Source organism: Catharus ustulatus, unplaced genomic scaffold (assembly GCF_009819885.2).
Source record: "Catharus ustulatus isolate bCatUst1 unplaced genomic scaffold, bCatUst1.pri.v2 scaffold_118_arrow_ctg1, whole genome shotgun sequence".
NCBI classification, from domain to species: domain Eukaryota; kingdom Metazoa; phylum Chordata; class Aves; order Passeriformes; family Turdidae; genus Catharus; species Catharus ustulatus.
Window position 1 is genome coordinate 49315 of NW_024879464.1, and position 23145 is coordinate 72459.

The 23145-nt window shown below is 56.6% G+C and overlaps 1 protein-coding gene across 1 annotated transcript; it reads right to left on the reverse strand.

The window, feature by feature from the left end:
* Positions 1-1846: 1846 nt before the first annotated feature.
* On the reverse strand, positions 1847-21481 carry DHDH (dihydrodiol dehydrogenase; the record flags this gene model as incomplete). The annotated part of the gene is made up of 8 exons (XM_033086702.1): positions 1847-2151; positions 3947-4097; positions 7096-7220; positions 11563-11818; positions 13053-13216; positions 17507-17618; positions 20681-21170; positions 21279-21481. Coding segments are annotated over 8 exons (1623 nt in total), but the record flags the coding sequence as incomplete, so codon positions are not given.
* Positions 21482-23145: the final 1664 nt, after the last annotated feature.

Genomic DNA, 23145 nt, shown 5'->3' on the forward strand with positions numbered 1-23145 from the left:
GTGCTGCGCCAGCACGGGGTCCTGCTGTGAATAAATCCAAACTGGGATGGACTGGGAGCGTGTCTGAGTGTTACTGGGACTGACTGGGATGGACTGGGATGGACTGGGACTGACTGGGACGGACTGGGACACACTGGGATGGACTGGGAGCGGCGCCGTTCACGGCGGTGCTGCGCCAGCACGGGGTCCTCCTGTGAATAAATCCAAACTGGGATGGACTGGGACGTGTCTGAGTGTTACTGGGACTGACTGGGACTGACTGGGACTGACTGGGATGGGCTGGGATGGACTGGGAGCGGCGCCGTTCACGGCGGTGCTGCGCCAGCACGGGGTGCTGCTGTGAATAAATCCAAACTGGGATGGACTGGGATGGACTGGGATGGACTGGGATGGACTGGGATGGACTGGGACTGACTGGGACGGACTGGGATGGGCTGGGAGGGACTGGGACGGACTGGGATGGACTGGGATGGACTGGGACGGACTGGGATGGACTGGGATGGACTGGGAGCTCAGAGCGGCGCCGTTCCCGGGGTCCTGCTGTGAATAAATCCAAACTGGGATGGACTGGGACGTGTCTGAGTGTTACTGGGATGGACTGGGATGGGCTGGGACGGACTGGGACGGACTGGGATGGACTGGGGTGGACTGGGACGGACTGGGATGGACTGGGATGGACTGGGACGGACTGGGAGCGGCGCCGTTCACGGCGGTGCTGCGCCAGCACGGGGTCCTGCTGTGAATAAACCCAAACTGGGATGGACTGGGATCGTGTCTGAGTGTTACTGGGATGGGCTGGGACGGACTGGGATGGACTGGGATGGACTGGGATGGACTGGGATGGACTGGGGTGGACTGGGATGGACTGGGATGTGTCTGAGTGTTACTGGGACTGACTGGGATGGACTGGGATGGACTGGGACGGACTGGGATGGACTGGGATGTGTCTGAGTGTTACTGGGATGGACTGGGATGGACTGGGACTGACTGGGACGGACTGGGATGGACTGGGATGGACTGGGAGCGGCGCCGTTCACGGCGGTGCTGCGCCAGCACGGGGTGCTGCTGTGAATAAATCCAAACTGGGATGGACTGGGACGTGTCTGAGTGTTACTGGGATGGACTGGGACGGACTGGGATGGGCTGGGATGGACTGGGATGGACTGGGACTGACTGGGATGGACTGGGACGGACTGGGACGGACTGGGATGGGCTGGGATGGACTGGGACGGACTGGGATGGGCTGGGACGGACTGGGACGGACTGGGACGGACTGGGACGGACTGGGATGGACTGGGACAGACTGGGATGGACTGGGATGGGCTGGGACGGACTGGGACGGACTGGGATGGACTGGGACTGACTGGGATGGACTGGGACTGACTGGGATGGACTGGGATGGACTGGGATGGACTGGGATGGACTGGGACTGACTGGGATGGACTGGGACGCACTGGGATGGACTGGGATGGACTGGGACGGACTGGGACTGACTGGGATGGACTGGGACTGACTGGGATGGACTGGGATGGACTGGGATGGACTGGGATGGACTGGGACTGACTGGGATGGACTGGGACTGACTGGGATGGGCTGGGACGGGCTGGGATGGACTGGGATGGACTGGGATGGACTGGGACAGACTGGGACGGGCTGGGATGGACTGGGACGGACTGGGATGGACTGGGACGGACTGGGACTGACTGGGATGGGCTGGGACGGACTGGGACGGACTGGGACACACTGGGAAGGGACCAAGTCGGTTTTTTGGGGACGTTTCTGAGATTTTATTGAGCTGTAATTATAATCATAATTATTATTAATTTATTTTATTGGTGTTGGTGGGAAACGTCAGAGCTGCTGTGGTCACTCAGGCTGGTCAGTGGTCACTCCAGAAGGCTCAATGGTCACTCCAGAGGGCACAGTGGTCACTCCAGAGGGTCAATGGTCACTCCAGAGGGCTCAGTGGTCACTCCAGTGGATCAGCAGTCACACCAGAGGGTCAGTGGTCACTCAGGCCGGTCAGTGGTCACTCAGGCTGGTCAGTGGTCACTCCGCAGGGCCCCACCCCCACCTGGGCCCGCGCCTCGTCCAGCAGCCGCGCGATGACCTCGCTCTCGGCCAGCGGCATCTCGGGGCTCTCGGTCAGTCCTGGGGGCACGGGGGTGGTCAGCGCCCCTGGACACCCCCAGGACAGCCCCCCAAACCCCAAAATCCCCGGGTTTCACCCCAAAATCCCCGGGTTTCACCCCAAAATCTCGGGATTTCACCCCAAAATCCCGGGATTTCACCCCAAAATCCCCATTTTTCACCCCACAATCCTCGTTTTTCACCCCAAAATCCCCTGATTTCACCCAAAATCCCCGTTTTTCACCCAAAATCCCCGTTTTTCGCCCCAAATCCCACCCCGCAGCAGGCACTCCCGCACTCCCAAACCCCAAAATCTCGATTTTTCGCCCCAAATCTCACCCCGCAGCAGGCACTCCCGCACTCCCAAACCCCAAAATCCCCATTTTTCACCCAAAATCCCGGTTTTTCCCCCCAAATCCCACCCCGCAGCAGGCACTCCCGCACTCCCAAACCCCAAAATCCCCGTTTTTCACCCAAAATCCCCACCCCGCAGCAGGCACTCCCGCACTCCCAAACCCCAAAAACCCCAAAATCCCCGTTTTTCACCCCAAATCCCCGTTTTTCACCCAAAATCCCCGTTTTTCGCCCCAAATCCCCACCCCGCAGCAGGCACTCCCGCACTCCCAAACACCCCAAAAACCCCAAAATCCCGGTTTTTCGCCCCAAATTCACCCCGCAGCAGGCACTCCCAAACCCCTAAATTCCCATTTTTCACCCAAAATCCCCATTTTTCGCCCCAAATTCACCCCGCAGCAGGCACTCCCGCACTCCCAAACCCCAAAAACCCCAAAATCCCCGTTTTTCGCCCCAAAATCTCGATATTTCACCCCAAATCCCACCCCGCAGCAGGCACTCCCGCACTCCCAAACCCCAAATCCCCATTTTTCACCCCAAAATCCCCGTTTTTCACCCAAAATCTCCGTTTTTCACCCCCCAAACCCCAAAATCCCCGTTTTTCACCCCAAAATCTCGGGATTTCACCCCAAAATCCCCGTTTTTCACCCCAAAATCTCACCCCGCAGCAGGCACTCCCGCACTCCCAAACCCCAAAATCCCCATTTTTCACCCCAAAATCCCGGTTTTTCCCCCCAAATCCCACCCCGCAGCAGGCACTCCCGCACTCCCAAACCCCAAAATCCCAATTTTTCACCCCAAAATCCCCTGATTTCACCCCAAAATCCCACCCCGCAGCAGGCACTCCCGCACTCCCAAACCCCAAATTCCCCGTTTTTCACCCCAAAATCCCCGTTTTTCACCCAAAATCCCCGTTTTTCGCCCCAAACCCACCCCGCAGCAGGCACTGCCAATCCCCAAAAACCCCAAAATCCCCGTTTTTCACCCCAAAATCTCGGGATTTCACCCCAAAAACCCCATTTTTCACCCCAAAATCCCCGTTTTTCACCCAAAATCCCCGTTTTTCACCCAAAATCCCCGTTTTTCGCCCCAAAATCCCGGGATTTCACCCCAAATCCCACCCCGCAGCAGGCACTCCCGCACACCCAAACCCCAAAATCCCCGTTTTTCGCCCCAAAATCCCCGTTTTTTCGCCCCAAAATCCCGGGATTTCACCCCAAATCCCACCCCGCAGCAGGCACTCCCGCACTCCCAAACCCCAAAATCCCCATTTTTCACCCAAAATCCCGGTTTTTCACCCCAAATTCACCCCGCAGCAGGCACTCCCGCACTCCCAAACACCCCAAAAACCCCAAAATCCCCATTTTTCGCCCCAAATTCACCCCGCAGCAGGCAGTCCCGCACTCCCAAACCCCCAAATCCCCAAAAACCCCAAAATCCCCGTTTTTCGCCCCAAACCCACCCCGCAGCAGGCAGTCCCGCACGTGCGCCGCCTCGTAGCGCAGCCCGGTGCTGTGCGGGAATTTCAGCGGCTCCGAGGGCGGCGGCAGCGGGAAATGCTCGCGGTGTCCCCCCCAGATCAGCTCGGTCGGGCAGTTCATGTGCGAGGGGAGCTGGAAAGGGGGGACAGGGGGGTCAGGGGCACCGGAACCCCCAAAAAACAAACCACGAATTGAAAAATAATAATTACACACCAGGGGAAAAAAAACTTTAAATAAACCCCAAAATAAAATACCCCAAAGTGATAAAACTACAAAAACAAAACCAAAAAATTCCTTTAAACCCCCCCAAAATACAAACCCCAAAGTCAATAAATAACAAACCTCAAAGTCAATAAATAATAATTACACACCAGGAAAAAAAAAAACTTTAAATAAACCCCAAAATAAAATACCCCAAAGTCATAAAACTACAAAAACAAAAACAAAAAATTCCTTTAAACTCCCCCCAAATAACAAACCCCAAAAATCAATAAATTACAAACCTCAAAGTCAATAAATAACAAACCCCAAAGTCAAAATACAAACCCCAAAGTCAATAAATAACAACTACCAACCAGAAAAAATAAAACTTTAAACCCCTCCAAAATAAAAAACCCCAAAGTCAAAAAACTACAAGAACAAAACCAAAAAAATTGCTTTAAACTCCCCCAAAAACCAAACCCCAAAGTCAAAATACAATCCCAAAAGTCAATAAATAACAAACCCCAAAGTCAATAAATAACAATTACCAACCAGAAAAAAAACCAAAACCTTTAACCCCCCCAAATAAAAAACCCAAATTCTAAAAACTACGAGTACAAACAAACAAAAAAAATTCCTTTAAACTTCCCCAAAATCAAACCCCAAAGTCAATAAATAACAAACCACAAAGTCAATAAATAACAATTACCAATCAGAAAAAAAAACTTTAAACCCCTCCAAAATCAAAAACCCCAAAGTCATAAAACTACAAAAACAAAAACAAAAAAATTCCTTTAAACTCCCCCAAAATCAAACCCCAAAGTCAATAAATAACAAACCTCAAAGTCAATAAATAACAATGACCAACCAGAAAAAAAAAACAAACTTCAACCCCCAAATAAAAAACCCAAAGTCAAAAATCTATAAGTAGAAATAAACAAAAAATTGCTTTAAACTCCCCCAAAATACAAACTCCAAAGTCAACAAATAACAAACCTCAAAGTCAAAAAACAAACCCCAAAGTCAATAAATAACAATTACACACCCAGAAAAAGAACCTTTAAACCTCCCCAAAATCAAAAAACCCAAAGTCAAAAATCTATAAGTGCAAACAAACAAAAAATTCCTTTAAACTCCCCCAAAATCAAACCTCGAAGTCAAAACCAGCAAATCTCAAAGTCAATAAATAACAAACCCCAAAGTCAATAAATAACAAACCTCAAAGTCTAAAACAGCAAACTTCAAAGTCAAAATACAAACCCCAAAGTCAGAAAAAAACAGAAAAAAATAAAAAACTTTAACCCCTCCAAGTAAAAACCCAAAGTCAAAAATCTATAAATACAAACAAACAAAAAATTCCTTTTCAGCTCCCCCCAAAAAAAACTTTTAACCCCCCTCCCGCCAAAAAAACCTCCCCAAAATTTGATTTTTCCAACCCTGGGGCTCCCTTTGGTTCCCCCCCGGGTTTTGGGTCCCCCCCCCCCGGTTTTGGGGATTTTTTTGGGGTGTCCCCCCGGGGTTTTTGGGACCCCCCCCCGGTTTTGGGATCCCCCCCCCGGTTTTGGGGTCCCCCCCCCTCTGGTTTTTGGGTTTTTTTTGGGGTCCCCCCCCCGGTTTTGGGGTCCCCCCGGTTTTGGGATCCCCCCCTCTGGTTTTTGGGGATGTTTTAGGGTCCCCCCCCGGGGTTTTTGGGACCCCCCCCGGTTTTGGGGTCCCCCCCCCGGTTTAGGGATTTTTTGGGGTCCCCCCCGGTTTTTGGGGTCCCCCCCCGGTTTTGGGGATATTTTGGGGTCTCCCCCCCCCGGTTTTGAGGATTTTTTGGGGTCCCCCCGCTCTGGTTTTTGGGGATATTTTGGGATCCCCCCCCCGGTTTTGGGGTCTCCCCGCCTCTGTTTTTTGGGGATGTTTTTGGGATCCCCCCCCAGGTTTTGGGTTCCCCCCCGGTTTTGGGGATATTTTGGGGATTTTTTGGGGTCCCCCCCCCGGTTTTGGGGATTTTTGGGGTTCCCCCCCTCTGGTTTTTGGGGATGTTTTTGGGGTCCCCCCCCCCCGGTTTTGGGGATGTTTTGGGGTCCCATCCTCTGGTTTTGGGGTCCTTCCCCCCGAGTTTTGGGTTTTTTTTGGGGTCCCCCCCCGGTTTTGGGGATGTTTTGGGGATTTTTTGGGGTCCCCCCCCCCGGTTTTGGGGTCCCCCCGGTTTTGGGGATTTTTGGGTTTTTTTTGGGGTCCCCCCCCCCGGTTTTGGGGTCCCCCCGGTTTTGGGGATTTTTTGGGGATATTTTGGGGTCCCCCCCCGGGTTTTGGGTTTTTTTGGGGTCCCCCCCGGTTTTTGGGGTCTCCCCCCCGGTTTTGGGGTCACCTCGGCCCAGCCCCGCGGCCCCCCCAGCGCCGCCCCCCCCGGTTTTTGGGGTCCCCCCGGGTTTTGGGATCCCCCCCCTCTGGTTTTTGGGTTTTTTTTGGGGTCCCCCCCCCGGGTTTTGGGGATTTTTTGGGGTCCCCCCCCCTCTGGTTTTTGGGGATTTTCTGGGATCCCCCCCCGGTTTTGGGGTCCCTCCCGGGTTTTAGGGTCCCCCCGCTCTGTTTTTTGGGTTTTTTTTGGGGTCCCCCCCCCCGGTTTTGGGGATGTTTTGGGGTCTCCCCCCGGGGTTTTTGGGGTCCCCCCGGTTTTAGGGATTTTTTGGGGATTTTTGGCCCCCCCCCGGGTTTAGGGATTTTTTGGGATCCCCCCCCCGGTTTTTGGGGTCCCCCCCGGTTTTGGGTTTTTTTGGGGTCCCCCCCCCCCGGTTTTGGGTTTTTTTTGGGGTCCCCCCCCCCGGTTTTGGGGTCACCTCGGCCCAGCCCCGCGGCCCCCCCAGCGCCGCCCCCCCCGGGGTTTTTGGGGATATTTTGGGGATTTTTTGGGGTCCCCCCCCGGGGTTTTTGGGGTCACCTCGGCCCAGCCCCGCGGCCCCCCCAGCGCCGCCCCCCCCGGCAGCTCCGCGGCCATGGAGAAGGTGAGGGAGGCGAAATTCCCCCCGGGGAACGCGAGCGACACCGAGACCGACTCGTCCACACCTGGAAAAAAACGGGAAAAACGGGAAAAAACAACCGGGAAAAATGGGAAAAAACAACCGGGAAAAATGGGAAAAAACAACCGGGAAAAATAGGGGGGAAAACGGGGAAAATAACATGGAGAAAATGGGGGAAAACGGGGAAAAAATGGGAAAAAACGGGAAAAAAAAATGGGGAAAATAGGGGAAAACGGGGAAAAATAACCGGAAAAAAAAAGGGGGAAACGGGGGAAAACAACAGGGAAAATGGGGGAAAACGGGGAAAAATAACCGGAAAAAATGGGGGGGAAACGGGAAAAATAACATGGGGAAAATGGGAAAAAACGGGGAAAATACAACCGGAAAAAAAGGGGAAACGGGAAAAAAACAACAGGAAAAAATGGGGGAAAAAGGGGAAAATGACATGGGAAAAATGGGGGAAAACGGGAAAAAACATGGAGAAATTGGGGGAAACGGGGAAAAAATGGGAAAAAACGGGAAAAAAAAACATGGGGAAAATGGGAAAAACCGGGGAAAATACAACAGGGAAAAATGGGGGAAAACGGGAAAAATAACAGGAAAAAATGGGGGGGAAAAGGGGAAAAACAACAGGGAAAATGGGGGGAAAACGGGAAAAATAACATGGGGAAAATGGGAAAAAACGGGGAAAAATACAACAGGGAAAAATGGGAAAAAACAGGGAAAAATACAACAGGGAAAAATGGGGAAAAACGGGGAAAAAATGGGAAAAAAACGGGAAAAAAAACATGGGCAAAATGGGAAAAAAACGGGGAAAATACAACCGGAAAAAATGGGGGGAAAACGGGGAAAATAATATGGGGAAAATGGGGGAAAATTGGGAAATAAAATGGGGGAAATGGGGAAATAAAATGGGGGAAATTGGGAAATAAAATGGGGGAAATTGGGAAATAAAATGGGGGAAATTGGGAAATAAAATGGGGGAAATTGGGAAATAAAATGGGAAATAAAATGGGGTAAAAGGGGGGGAAATGGGACAAGAGAAAATGGAGAAGAGTGACCCCAGTCCCTCCCAGTGCCCCCCAATTCCCTCTGAGTCCCTCTGAGTCCCTCCCAGTCCCATCCCAGTCCCTCCCAGTTCCCCCAATCCCCCCCCAGTCCCTCCCAGTGTCCCCCAGTCCCACCAGTCCCCCTAGTTCCAGTTTCCCCAGTGCCTCCCATCCCAGTCCCCCCAGTTTCCCCAGTTCCAGTCCCCCCAGTTCCAGTCCATCCCAGTCCCTCCAGTCCCTCCCAGTCCCCCCAGTCCCCCCAGTCCCAGTTTCCCCAGTTTCCCCAGTCCGTACCAGTTGGGTGCAGCACCCCGAGCGCTCTCAGGTTTTGGGGGGGGTCTCCGCCCCCCAGCAGCGCCACCGCCGCCTGCAGCCCGTACCCCCCCAGTGCTCCCAGTCCCTCCCAGTGCCCCCCAGTCCCAGTCCCCCCAGTATCCCCAGTTCCAGTCCCTCCCAGTCCGTACCAGTGGGGTGCAGCACTCCCAGCGCTCTCAGGTTTTGGGGGGGGTCTCCGACCCCCAGCAGCGCCACCGCCGCCTGCAGCCCGTACCCCCCCAGTGCTCCCAGTCCCCCCCAGTTTCCCCAGTTTCCCCAGTTTCCCCAGTCCCAGTCCCCCCAGTTCCAGTCCATCCCAGTCCGTACCAGTTGGGTGCAGCACCCCGAGGGCTCTCAGGTTTTGGGGGGGGGTCTCCGCCCCCCAGCAGCGCCACCGCCGCCTGCAGCCCGTACCCCCCCAGTGCTCCCAGTCCCTCCCAGTCCATCCCAGTCCCCCCAGTCCCCCCAGTCCCAGTTTCCCCAGTATCCCCAGTATCCCCAGTCCCTCCCAGTCCGTACCAGTGGGGTGCAGCACTCCCAGTGCCCGCAGGTTTTGGGGGGGGTCTCCGCCCCCCAGCAGCGCCACCGCCGCCTGCAGCCCGTACGCCCCCAGTGCTCCCAGTCCTTCCCAGTCCATCCCAGTCCCCCCAGTCCATCCCAGTCTCCCCAGTTCCCCCAGTCCCAGTTTCCCCATTCCCCCCCAGTTCCCCCAGTCCGTACCAGTGGGGTGCAGCACTCCGAGGGCCCGCAGGTTTTGGGGGGGGTCTCCGCCCCCCAGCAGCGCCACCGCCGCCTGCAGCCCGTACCCCCCCAGTCGCCCCAGTCCCTCCCAGTCCCCCCAGTCCCAGTTTCCCCAGTCCCTCCCAGTCCGTACCAGTGGGGTGCAGCACCCCGAGGGCTCTCAGGTTTTGGGGGGGGTCTCCGCCCCCCAGCAGTCCCAGTCCCCCCAGTCCCAGTCCCCCCAGTCCCATCCCAGTCCATCCCAGTCCCCCCAGTTTCCCCAGTTCCCAGTCCCATTCCCCCCCAGTTCCCCCAGTCCGTACCAGTCGGGTGCAGCACTCCCAGCGCTCTCAGGTTTTGGGGGGGGTCTCCGCCCCCCAGCAGCGCCACCGCCGCCTGCAGCCCGTACCCCCCCAGTCCCCCCAGTCCCCCCAGTCCCAGTTTCCCCAGTCCCCCCAGTACCCCAGTCCCATTCCCTCCCAGTTTCCCCAGTTCCAGTCCCTCCCAGTCCGTACCAGTCGGGTGCAGCACTCCCAGCGCCCGCAGGTTTTGGGGGGGGTCTCCGCCCCCCAGCAGCGCCACCGCCGCCTGCAGCCCGTACCCCCCCAGTCCCATCCCAGCACCTCCCAGTCCATCCCAGTCCCAGTTTCCCCAGTTTCCCCATTCCCTCCCAGTATCCCCAGTCCGTACCAGTTGGGTGCAGCACCCCGAGGGCCCGCAGGTTTTGGGGGGGGTCTCCGCCCCCCAGCAGCGCCACCGCCGCCTGCAGCCCGTACCCCCCCAGTCCATCCCAGTCCCCCCAGTCCCCCCAGTCCCAGTTTCCCCATTCCCCCCCAGTTTCCCCAGTCCGTACCAGTTGGGTGCAGCACCCCGAGGGCTCTCAGGTTTTGGGGGGGGTCTCCGCCCCCCAGCAGCGCCACCGCCGCCTGCAGCCCGTACCCCCCCAGTGCTCCCAGTCCCATCCCAGTCCATCCCAGTCCCATCCCAGTCCCATCCCAGTCCCCCCAGTCCCTCCCAGTCCCCCCAGTGCCCCCAGTTTCCCCAGTTCCAGTCCCTCCCAGTCCCTCCCAGTCCCCCCAGTGCCATCCCAGTCCCCCCAGTCCCTCCCAGTCCCCCCAGTGCCCCCAGTTTCCCCAGTTCCAGTCCCCCCAGTCCCCCCAGTCCCTCCCAGTCCCCCCAGTTCCCCCAGTTCCAGTCCCTCCCAGTCCCTCCCAGTCCCTCCCAGTCCCATCCCAGTCCCCCCAGTCCCTCCCAGTCCCCCCAGTGCCCCCAGTTTCCCCAGTTCCAGTCCCCCCAGTCCCCCCAGTCCCTCCCAGTCCATCCCAGTCCCTCCCAGTCCATCCCAGTCCCCGCAGTCCCAGTCCCCCCAGTCCCCCCAGTCCATCCCAGTCCATCCCAGTCCCCCCAGTCCATCCCAGTCCCCCCAGTCCCAGTTTCCCCAGTCCCTCCCAGTCCGTACCAGTGGGGTGCAGCACTCCCAGCGCTCTCAGGTTTTGGGGGGGGTCTCCGCCCCCCAGCAGCGCCACCGCCGCCTGCAGCTCGTACCCCCCCAGTGCCCCCAGTCCATCCCAGTCCCCCCAGTCCCAGTTTCCCCAGTTCCCCCAGTTTGCCCAGTCCGTACCAGTGGGGTGCAGCACTCCCAGCGCTCTCAGGTTTTGGGGGGGGTCTCCGCCCCCCAGCAGCGCCACCGCCGCCTGCAGCCCGTACCCCCCCAGTCCATCCCAGTCCATCCCAGTCCATCCCAGTCCCCCCAGTCCCATTCCCCCCAGTTTCCCCAGTCCCTCCCAGTTTCCCCAGTCCGTACCAGTTGGGTGCAGCACCCCGAGCGCTCTCAGGTTTTGGGGGGGGTCTCCGCCCCCCAGCAGCGCCACCGCCGCCTGCAGCCCGTACCCCCCCAGTGCTCCCAGTCCGTCCCAGTCCCCCCAGTCCATCCCAGTTCCCCCAATCCCAGTTTCCCCAGTTTCCCCAGTCCATCCCAGTCCGTACCAGTTGGATGCAGCACCCCGAGCGCTCTCAGGTTTTGGGGGGGGTCTCCGCCCCCCAGCAGCGCCACCGCCGCCTGCAGCCCGTACCCCCCCAGTCCCAGTCCCCCCAGTACCCCAGTCCCATTCCCCCCCAGTATCCCCAGTCCGTACCAGTGGGGTGCAGCACCCCGAGGGCTCTCAGGTTTTGGGGGGGGTCTCCGCCCCCCAGCAGCGCCACCGCCGCCTGCAGCCCGTACCCCCCCAGTGCTCCCAGTCCATCCCAGTATCCCCAGTATCCCCAGTCCCAGTCCCCCCAGTTCCAGTCCGTCCCAGTCCGTACCAGTTGGGTGCAGCACTCCGAGGGCTCTCAGGTTTTGGGGGGGGTCTCCGCCCCCCAGCAGCGCCACCGCCGCCTGCAGCCCGTACCCGCCCAGGTCCAGCAGGGCCCCCCCGCCCAGCGCGGGCTCGCGCAGCCGCGGGACCCCCCCCAGGGCGAACCCGAGCGACCCCCGCAGCACCAGGGGGGTCCCCAGAGCCCCCCCGGCAGCGAGCGAGCGCAGGCGGCGCCAGGCGGGGAAAAAGCGGGTCCAGAATCCCTGGGGGGGCAGAAACTGGGGTTACTGGGAGCACTGGGAGTACTGGGAATGGGAAAAAGCGGGTCCAGAAACCCTAAAGGGGGGAAACTGGGGTTACTGGGAGCACTGGGAATGGGGGAACTGGGAATGGGATTGGGGAAATTGGGAAAAAGCGGGTCCAGAAACCCTAAAGGGGGGAAACTGGGGTTACTGGGGGAACTGGGAATGGGGAAACTGGGGTTACTGGGGGGACTGGGAGTACTGGGAGTACTGGGGGTTACTGGGGGAACTGGGGTGACTGGGGGGACTGGGGTTACTGGGAAAAAACGGGTCCAGAATCCCTAAAGGGGGGAAACTGGGGTTACTGGGAGCACTGGGAATGGGGGAACTGGGAAAAAACGGGTCCAGAAACCCTGGGTAGGGAAACTGGGGTTACTGGGAGCACTGGGAATGGGGAAACTGGGGTTACTGGGAAAAAACGGGTCCAGAAACCCTAAAGGGGGGAGAGAAACTGGGGTTACTGGGAGCACTGGGAGTGCTGGGAATGGGGAAACTGGGAAAAAGCGGGTCCAGAAACCCTAAAGGGAGGGAAACTGGGGTTACTGGGAGCACTGGGAATGGGGGAACTGGGAATGGGATTGGGGAAATTGGGAAAAAGCGGGTCCAGAAACCCTGGGGGGAGAGAAACTGGGGTTACTGGGGGAACTGGGGGAACTGGGAGCACTGGGAGCACTGGGAATGGGGAAACTGGAGTAACTGGGGGAACTGGGAGCACTGGGAATGGGGAAACTGGGAAAAAACGGGTCCAGTTTCTGTGAGGGCAGAAACTGGGAGCACTGGGAGCACTGGGAATGGGGTAACTGGGGTAACTGGGAGCACTGGGAGCGCCGGGAGCGCTGGGAGCACTGGGAGAACTGGGAATGGGGTAACTGGGGTTACTGGGAGCGCTGGGAGCATTGGGAATGGGGTAACTGGGATTACTGGGAGCACTGGGAGCACTGGGAGCGCTGGGAATGGGGTAACTGGGGTTACTGGGAGCACTGGGAGCACTGGGAATGGGGTAACCGGCGTTACTGGGAGCACTGGGAGCACTGGGAGCGCTGGGAATGGGGTAACCGGCGTTACTGGGAGCACTGGGAGCACTGGGAGCACTGGGAATGGGGAAACTGGGGTTACTGGGAGCACTGGGAGCACTGGGAATGGGGTAACTGGGGTTACTGGGAGCACTGGGAGCACTGGGAGCGCCGGGCCGCACCTCCATCAGGAACACGCCGCGCTCCCGGGCCGTGGCCACCAGCTGGGCCACCTGGCGAGCGTCCAGGGCCATCGGCTTCTCCATGAGCACGGCCCGGCCCCGGCGCAGGAAGAGCAGCCCCGCGGGCAGGTGCGCGGGGTTCACCGCGCCCACGTACACCACGTCTGGGGACAGCCCGGGACGCGGTCAGGGCGCCCCGAAAAACCCCGACCCCGAAAAACCTCACCAGGAAAAACCCGATCCCAAAAAACCCCGACCCCAAAAAACCCCAAAATCCCATAAAACCTGACCCCGAAAAACCCGACACGAAAATAACCTCACCCCAAAAAAACTCGACATCAAAAAACCTCATGCCAAAAAATCCGACACCGAAAAAACCAGACCCCAAAAGCCCCGACCCCAAAAAACCCAACCCCGAAAAACCCGACCCCGAAAAACCAAAAAAAACCCATAAATCCCGACCCCGAAAAACCCGACCCAAAAAATCCGACCCCGAAAAACCTGACATCAAAAAACCCGACCCCGAAAAACCCGACCCCGAGAAAACCCAACCTGAAAACCCCAAAAAACCCCACCCCATAAAACCCCCACCCCAAAAAACCAGACCCCAAAAAAACCCAAAAAAATCCCAGAAAACCCGATCCCGAAAAACCCGACCCCAAAAAAACGCGACCCCAGAAAACCCGACCCCGAAAAACCATCCCCAAAAGACCCCAACCCAAAAACCCGATCCCTGAAAAACTCGACCCCGAAAAAACCCGACCCCAAAAACCCCAACCCAAAAAACCCGACCCCAAAAAACTTCACCCGGAAAGACCCGACCCCAAAAAAACCAACCCCAAAAAAACCCGACCCCAAAAAAACCCGACCCCAAAAGACCGACCCCGAAAAAACCCGACCTGAAAAACCAAAAACCCCAAAAAACCCGATCCCGAAAAACCCGACCCCGAAAAACCCGACCCCAAAAAAACCAACCACGAAAAACCCGACCCCAAAAAAGCCCGAACCCGAAAAACCCGATCCCAAAAACCCCGACCCCAAAAAACCCGACCCCACAAAAAACCCCACTCCAAAAAACCCCAACCCAAAAAACCCGACCCCGAAAAACCCAAAAAACCCCATAAATCCCGACCCCGAAAAACCCGACCCGAAAAACCCGACCCCAAAAAAACCGACCCCAAAACACCTCAACCCGAAAAATCCGACACCAAAAAACCCAAAAATCCCATAAAACCTGACCCCAAAAAAACCCCACCCAAAAAACCTCACCCCGAAAAAAACCGACACCAAAAATTCCGATATCAAAAAACCCCGACCCCGAAAAACCTGACCCGAAAAACAAAAAAAACCCCATAAATCCCGACCCCAAAAAATCCGACCCCAAAAAACCCGACCCAAAAAACCCAAAAATCCCATAAACCCCCACCCCAAAAAAACAGACCCCAAAAACACTCGACCCCAAAAAACCTGACCTCAGAAAACCCGCTCCCGAAAAACCCGACATCAAAAAACCCGACCCGAAAAAACCCGACCCCGAAAAACTCAAAAAAACCCAAAAATCCCGACCCCAAAAAACCCGACCCCAAAAAAACCAACCACGAAAAACCCCGACCCGAAAAAACCCGACCCAAAAAACCTGACCCGAAAAAACTCCACCCCAAAAAAACCCGACCTCAAAAAACCCGTCCAAAAAAACGCCGACCCAAAAAAACCCGACACCAAAAAAACCCGACCCCAAAAAAACCTCACCCCGAAAAACCCGACACCAAAAAACCCGAACCCAAAAAACCCGACCCAAAAAACCCGACCTCAGAAAACCCGGCCCCGAAAAAACCTCAACCCAAAAAATCCTACCCCAAAAAAATCCCGACCCCGAAAAACCCGACACCAAAAAAAACCGTCCAAAAAACCCCGACCCCGAAAAACCTCACCCTGAAAAAACTCGACCCCGAAAAACCCCGACCCCAAAAAACCTGACCCCAAAAACCCCAACCCAAAAGACCCGAGACCAAAAAACCCGACACCAAAAAACCCGACCACGAAAAAACCCGGCCCCAAAAAAAACCCGACCCCGAAAACCCGACCCCGAAAAACCCGACCCCAAAAAACCCCAACCCAAAAAACTCGACCCCAAAAACCCCGACCTCAAAAAAAACCGTCCAAAAAAACCCGACCCCGAAAAACCAAAAAAAAACCCATAAATCCCGACCCCGAAAAATCCGACCCCGAAAAACCCAAAAATCCCATAAACCCCGACCCTGAAAAACCCAACACCAAAAAACCCGACCCCCAAAAAAACCTCAACCCAAAAAACCCGACCCCAAAAATCCCAACCACGAAAAGCCCGACCCCAAAAAAAACCGACCCCGGAAAACCCGACCCCAAAAAACCTCAACCCAAAAAAACCCGACATCAAAAACCCCGACCCCGAAAAACCCAAAAAACCCCATAAACCCCCACACGAAAAACCCGACCCCAAAAAAAACCGACCCCGAAAAACCCGACCCAAAAAAACCCAAAAAAACCCAAAAATCCCGACACCAAAAAAACCTCAACCCAAAAAACCCGATCCCGAAAAACCCGACCCAAAAAACCTGATCCCAAAAACCCCAAAAATCCCATAAACCCCCACCCCAAAAACCCCGACCCCGAAAACCCGGCCCCGAAAAACCCGACCCCGAAAAACCCAAAAAACCCTATAAACCCCGACCTCAAAAAACCCCAAAATCCCATAAACCCCCAGCCCAAAAATCCCATCAGGGAGCACCAAAAATACCCAGAAACCCCCAAAATCACCCCCAAAAATTCCTTCAGGGCCCCCAAACCCCTTTAGGATCCCCCCAAACCCTTTTAGGATCCCCCCAAACCCCTTTAGGATCCCCCAAACCCTTTTAGGATCCCCCAAACCCTTTTAGGATCCCCCCAAACCCTTTTAGGATCCCCCCAAACCCCTTTAGGATCCCCCCAAACCCTTTTAGGATCCCCCAAACCCCTTTAGGATCCCCCCAAACCCCTTCAGGACCCCCCAAACCCCTTTAGGATCCCCCAAACCCCTTCAGGACCCCCCAAACCCCTTTAGGATCCCCCAAACCCCTTTAGGATCCCCCCAAACCCCTTCAGGACCCCCCAAACCCTTTTAGGATCCCCCCAAACCCTTTTAGGATCCCACAAACCCCTTTAGGATCCCCCCAAACCCCTTTAGGATCCCCCCAAACCCTTTTAGGATCCCCCAAACCCCTTTAGGATCCCCCCAAACCCCTTTAGGATCCCCCCAAACCCTTTTAGGACCCCCCAAACCCTTTTAGGATCCCCCCAAACCCCTTTTAGGATCCCCCCAAACCCTTTTAGGATCCCCCCAAACCCCTTTAGGATCCCCCCAAACCCCTTTAGGATCCCCCCAAACCCTTTTAGGATCCCCCCAAACCCCTTTTAGGATCCCCCCAAACCCCTTTAGGATCCCCCCAAACCCCTTTAGGATCCCCCCAAACCCTTTTAGGACCCCCCAAACCCCTTTAGGACCCCCCAAACCCCTTTAGGATCCCCCCAAACCCCTTCAGGACCCCCCCAAACCCTTTTAGGATCCCCCCAAACCCTTTTAGGATCCCCCAAACCCTTTTAGGACCCCCCAAACCCCTTCAGGACCCCCCAAACCCCTTTTAGGATCCCCCAAACCCTTTTAGGATCCCCCCAAACCCCTTCAGGACCCCCCAAACCCCTTCAGGACCCCCCAAACCCCTTTAGGATCCCCCAAACCCTTTTAGGACCCCCCAAACCCCTTTAGGATCCCCCCCAAACCCCTTTTAGGATCCCCCCAAACCCTTTTAGGATCCCCCAAACCCCTTTAGGATCCCCCCAAACCCTTTTAGGATCCCCCCAAACCCCTTTAGGATCCCCCCATCCCCTTTTAGGATCCCCCCAAACCCTTTTAGGATCCCCCCAAACCCTTTTAGGATCCCCCAAACCCCTTTAGGATCCCCCAACTCCTTTTAGGATCCCCCCAAACCCCTTTAGGATCCCCCCAAACCATTTTAGGATCCCCCCAAACCCCTTTAGGATCCCCCAAACCCCTTTAGGATCCCACAAACCCTTTTAGGATCCCCCAAACCCTTTTAGGATCCCCCCAAACCCCTTTTAGGATCCCCCCAAACCCCCTCAGGATCCCCCCAAACCCCTTTAGGATCCCCCCAAACCCCCTCAGGACCCCCCAAACCCTTTTAGGATCCCCCCCAAACCCCTTTAGGACCCCCCAAACCCCTTTAGGATCCCCCAAACCCTTTTAGGATCCCCCCAAACCCCTTTTAGGATCCCCCAAACCCTTTTAGGATCCCCCAAACCCTTTTAGGACCCCCCAAACCCCTTTAGGATCCCCCCAAACCCCTTTAGGATCCCCCCAAACCCCCTCAGGACCCCCCCAATCCCTTTTAGGATCCCCCCAAACCCTTTTGGGGTCTCACCCACGCCCGGATCCTCCGCCAGCTCCTCGTAGGATCCGTAGGCTCGGGGCACCCCAAAGCGCCGCGCGAATTCCTGGGCGCGCCCCAAATCCCGGGCGGCCACGGCGGCGATCTGGGGGGGCAGCGAGGGCTCGGGGCCACCCCAAAAATCCCAGTGGAACCCCAAAAAATCCAACCCAAACCCCAAAACCCCGGTGGAACCCCAAAAATCCCAGCGGAACCCCAAAAACCCGGGGGAACCCCAAAAAATCCCACCCGAACCCTAAAAATCCAACCTGAACCCCAAAAATCCCGGGGGAACCCCAAAAATCCCGGGGGAACCCCAAAAATCCCGGCGGTGCCCCAAAAATCCCAGCGGAACCCCAAAAATCCCGGTGGAACCCCAAAAATCCCACCCGAACCCCAAAAACCCCGCCGGCGCCCAAAAAATCCCACCCGAACCCTAAAAATCCCACCCACACCCCAAAAATCCCGGCGGAACCCCAAAATTCCCGGGGGAACCCAAAAAATCCCGGTGGAACCCCAAAGATCCCACCCGCACCCCAAAAATCCCAGCGGAACCCCAAAAATCCCGGGGGAACCCCAAAAAATCCCACCCGAACCCCAAAGATCCCACCCGAACCCCAAAAAATCCCACCCGAACCCCAAAAATCCCGGCGGCGCCCCAAAAATCCCGGCGGCACCCCAAAAAATCCCGGTTTTGAGGGGTTCCCAGGGATTTTGGGGGTTCCCAGGATTTTTTGAGGGGGTTCTCAGGGGATTTCGGGGATCCCAAGGATTTTTTGGGGGGGGGTTCCCGGGATATTTTGAAGGGGTTCTCAGGATATTTTGGGGATTCCCAGGATTTTTGGGGGCTCCCAGGGATTTTTTTGGGGGTTCTCAGGGATTTTGGGGATTCCCAGGGATTTTTTGAGAGGGTTCCCAGGGATTTCGGGGTTCCCAGGAAATCTGGGGGCTCCCAGGGATTTTTTTTGGGGGGGTTCCCAGGATTTTTTGGGGGGGTTCCCGGGGATTTTTGGGAGTTCCCGGGGATTTTGGGGGCTCCCAGGATTTTTTTTGGGGGAGTTCCCGGGGGTTTTGGGGGTTCCCAGGATTTTTTGGGGGGGGTTCTCAGGGATTTTGGGGGTTCCCAGGGATTTTGGGGTTCCCAGGATTTCTGGGAGGGGTTCCCAGGATTTTTTTGGGGGCGTTTTTAGGGACTTTGGGGGTTCCCAGGGATTTTGGGGGCTCACAGGATTTTTTGGGGGGGCTCCCAGGATTTATTTGGAGGGGTTCCCGGAGATTTTGGGGGTTCCTAAGGATATTTTGGGGATTCCCAGGATTTTTTTGGGGGGGTTCCCAGGATTTTTGAGGGAGTTCCCGGGGATTTTGGGGGTTCCTAAGGATTTTTATGTGGGGGTTCTCGGGGATTTTGGGGTTTCCAAGGATTTTTCGGGGGGGTTCTCGGAGATTTTGGGGGTTCCCAGCATTTTTGGGGTGTTCCCAGGGACTTTGAGGGCTCCCAGGGTTTTTTTGAGGGAGGTACCCAGGATTTCTGGGGGGGTTCCCGGAGATTTTGAGGGCTCCCAAGGATTTTTTGAGAGGGTTCCCAGGGATTTCAGGGGTTCCCAGGATTTTCTGGGGGTGGATTCCCAGGAATTTTGGGGGAGTTCCCAGGGATTTTGGGGGTTCCCAGGATTTCTGGAACGGGTTCCCAGGATTTTTTGGGGGTTCTCGGGGATTTCGGGGTTCCCAGGATTTTTTTTTGTGGGGTTCCCGGGGATTTTGGAGGTTCCCAGGATTTCTGGGAGTGGTTCCCAGGGATTTTGGGGGCTCACAGGATTTTTTTGGGAGGAGTTCCCAAGGATTTTTTGAGAGGGTTCCCAGGATTTTTTGGGGGGGTTCCCAGGGATTTTGGGGGTCCCAAGGAATTTTTAAGAGGATTCTCAGGGATTTCTGGGGTTACCAGGATTTTTTTGGGGGGGTTCTCAGGATATTTTGGGGATTCCCAGGATTTTTGGGGGCTCCCAGGGATTTTTTGGGGGGTTCTCAGGGGATTTCGGGGTTCCCAGGATATTTTGGGGGTTCCCGGGATTTTTTGGGGAGGTTCTCGGGGATTTTTGGGGGTTCCCAAGGATTTTTTTAAGAGGGTTCCCAGGGATTTCGGGTTTCCCAGGATTTTTGGGGAGGGGTTCTCAGGGATTTTGGGGGTTCCCAGGATTTTTTTGGGGGGGTTCCCGAGGATTTTTTTGAGAGGGTTCATAGGGATTTTGGGGGTTCCCAGGATTTCTGGGAGGGGTTCCCAGGGATTCTGGGCGTTCCCAGGATTTTTTGGGGGGGTTTTTAGGGACTTTGAGGGTTCCCAGGGATTTTGGGGGCTCCCAGGATTTTTTGAGAGGGTTCCCAGGATTTTTGTGGGGGATTCCCAGGAATTTTGGGGGAGTTCCCAGGGATTTTGGGGGTTCCTAAGGATTTTTTTGGGGGGGTTCTCGGGGATTTTTGGGGGTTCCCACGATTTTTTTGGGGGGGTTCTCAGGGACTTTGAGGGTTCCCAGGGATTTTGGGGGCTCACAGGATTTTTGGGAGAAGTTCCCAGGATTTTTTTGGGGGGGGGTTCCAGGATATTTTGGGATTCCCAGGATATTTTGGGGGGGTTCCCAGGAATTTTGGGAGTTCACAGGATTTTTTTGGGAGGAGTTCCCAAGGATTTTTTGAGAGGATTCCCAGGGATTTCTGGGGGGGGTTCCCAGGGATTTCTGGGGTTCCCAGGGATTTTGGGGGTTCCCAGGATTTTTTGAGAGGCTTCCCAGGATGTTTTGGGGATTCCCAGAATTTTTGAGAAGGTTCCCAGGGATTTCGGGGGTACCCAGGATTTTTTGGGGGGATTCCCAGGATATTTTGGGGGGATTCCCAGGATTTCTGTGAGGGGTTCCCAGGATATTTTGGGGATTCCCAGGATTTTTCGGACGGGATTCCCAGGATTTTTTTGGGGGGATTCCCAGGATTTTTTGGGGGTGTTCCCAGGATATTTTGGGGACTCCCAGGGATTTTTTTTGGGGGGGTTCCCAGGGATTTTTGGGGGTTCCCAGGATATTTTGGGGATTCCCAGGATTTTTTGGGGGATTCCCAGGATTTTTTCGGGAGGATTCCCAGTATTTTTTCGGGGCGATTCCCGGGATTTTTTCGGGGGCTCACCGTGTGCTCCGAGGGCGGCAGCGTCTTCAGGGCCACCGCGAAGTCGTGGCTGATGGCCCCGGCCGAGCAGATGCCCCAGCGGGTGGGGCCGGGCTCGGCTCTGGGGGGCTCCGGGCCCGGACACGGCTCCGGTTCCGTGTCCCGGTTCCGATCCGTGGCCTGGTTCCGATCCGTGGCCTGGTTCCGGTCCCGATCCATGTCCCGATCCATGTCCTGATCGCGATTCGTGTCCCGATCCATGTCCCGATCCATGTCCCGATTCGTGTCCCGATCTCTGTCCCGGTCCCGATCCCGGTCCCGATCTCTATCCCTGTCCCGGTTCGTGTCCCGGTTCCGATCCCGGTCTCTGTCCCTGTCCCGGTCTCTGTCCCTGTCCCGGTTCCGATCCCGATCCGTGTCCCGGTCTCTGTCCCTGTCCCTGTCCCGGTTCCGGTGCCGGTCCCGATTCGTGTCCCGGTTCCGATCCCGGTCTCTGTCCCTGTCCCGGTCTCTGTCCCGGTCCCGATCCCGGTCCCAATCCCTGTCCCGGTGCCGGTCCCGGTTCCGATCCCGGTCCCTGTCCCTGTCCCGGTCCCGGTGCCGGTCCCGATCTCTGTACCTGTCCCGGTTCGTGTCCCGGTTCCGATTCGTGTCCCGATCTCTGTCCCTGTCCCGGTCCCTGTCCCGGTCTCTGTCCCGGTCTCTGTCCCTGTCCCGGTTCCGATCCCGGTCTCTGTACCTGTCCCGGTTCGTGTCCCGGTTCCGATCCCGGTCTCTGTCCCGGTCCCTGTCCCTGTCCCGGTCCCGGTGCCGCTCCCGAACCTGCCGGGACACGAACGGGGACACGCCCGCCCCTCCCCCACGCGTGGGAAGCTCCCCGCGCCCCTCCCCCACCCACGCAGGGGCGGGGGGGGCACTCCCAAAAAAAGGGGGGGGGGAGGGGGAGGGGGTGCTCGGGATTTGGGGGATCCCGGGGTCTGGGGACTCGGGGGGTTTTGGGGGAATTTCGGGGATTTCGGGGATTTTGGGGGTCCCAGCAGCCCCTGGATTTTGGGGGAATTTCGGGGATTTTGGGAGGATTTTTGGGGATTTCGGGAGTCTCTCGATTTCGGGTATTTTGGGGTCCCAGCAGCCCCTGGATTTTGGGGGAATTTCGGGGATTTTGGGGGGATTTCGGGGGATTTCGGGGGTCCCTGGATTTCGGGGATTTCGGGGATTTCGGGGGTTTTGGGGGTCCAAGAAGTTCCTGGATTTTGGGGGGATTTCGGGGGGATTTCGGGGATTTTGGGGGTCACAGTAGTTCCTGGGTTTCGGAGGGATTTGGGGGGAATTTTTGGGGATTTCGGGTATTTTGGGGTCCCAGTCGTCCCTGGATTTTGGGGGAATTTCGGGGATTTTGGGGGGATTTCGGGGGGATTTGGAGGTCCCTGGATTTCGGGAATTTTGGGGGTCCCAGCAGCCCCTGGATTTTGGGGGGATTTCGGGGATTTTGGGGGAATTTCGGGGATTTGGGGGGATTTTGGGGATTTCGGGGGTCCCTGGATTTCGGGAGTTTTGGGGGTCTCAGCAGTCCTGGGTTTCGAAGGGATTTGGGAGGATTTTTGGGGATTTCGGGGGTTTTGAGGGTCCCAGCCGTCCCTGGATTTTGGGGGAATTTCGGGGATTTTGGGGGATTTCGGGGATTTTGGGGGGATTTCGGGGATTTTGGGGGTCCCTGGATTTCGGGGATTTGGGGGGATTTCCGGGATTTCGGGGGTCCCAGCAGTTCCTGGATTTTGGGGGGATTTGGGGGGATTTGGGGGGAATTTCGGGGATTTTGGGGTGGTTTGGGGGATTTTGGGGGTCCCTGGATTTCGGGGATTTTGGGGGTCCCAGCAGTTCCTGGATTTTGGGGGAATTTCGGGGATTTTGGGGATTTCGGGGGTTTTGGGGTCCCAGCAGTTCCTGGATTTTGGGGGGATTTGGGAGGATTTTTGGAGATTTCAGGGGTCCCTGGATTTCGGATATTTTAGGGTCCCAGCCGTCCCTGGGAATTTTGGGGGGATTTCGGGAATTTTGGGGTCCCAGCCGTCCCTGGGAATTTTGGGGGAATTTCGGGGATTTTGGGGTGGTTTGGGGGATTTCGGGGGTCCCTGGATTTCGGAGATTTTGGGGATTTTGGGGGAATTTTGGGGATTTCGGGTATTTTTGGGGTCCAAGCAGCCCCTGGATTTTGGGGGAATTTCGGGGATTTCGGGGGAATTTCGGGGGATTTCGGGTATTTTGGGGTCCCAGACGTCCCTGGATTTTGGGGGGATTTCGGGAATTTCGGGGATTTTTCGGGGATTTTGGGGGTCCCAGTAGCCCCTGGATTTTGGGGGAATTTCGGGGATTTTGGAGTGGTTTGGGGGATTTCGGGGGTCCCTGGATTTCGGGGATTTTGGGGATTTCGGGGGTTTTGGGGGTCCAAGAAGTTCCTGGATTTTGGGGGGATTTGGGGGGATTTT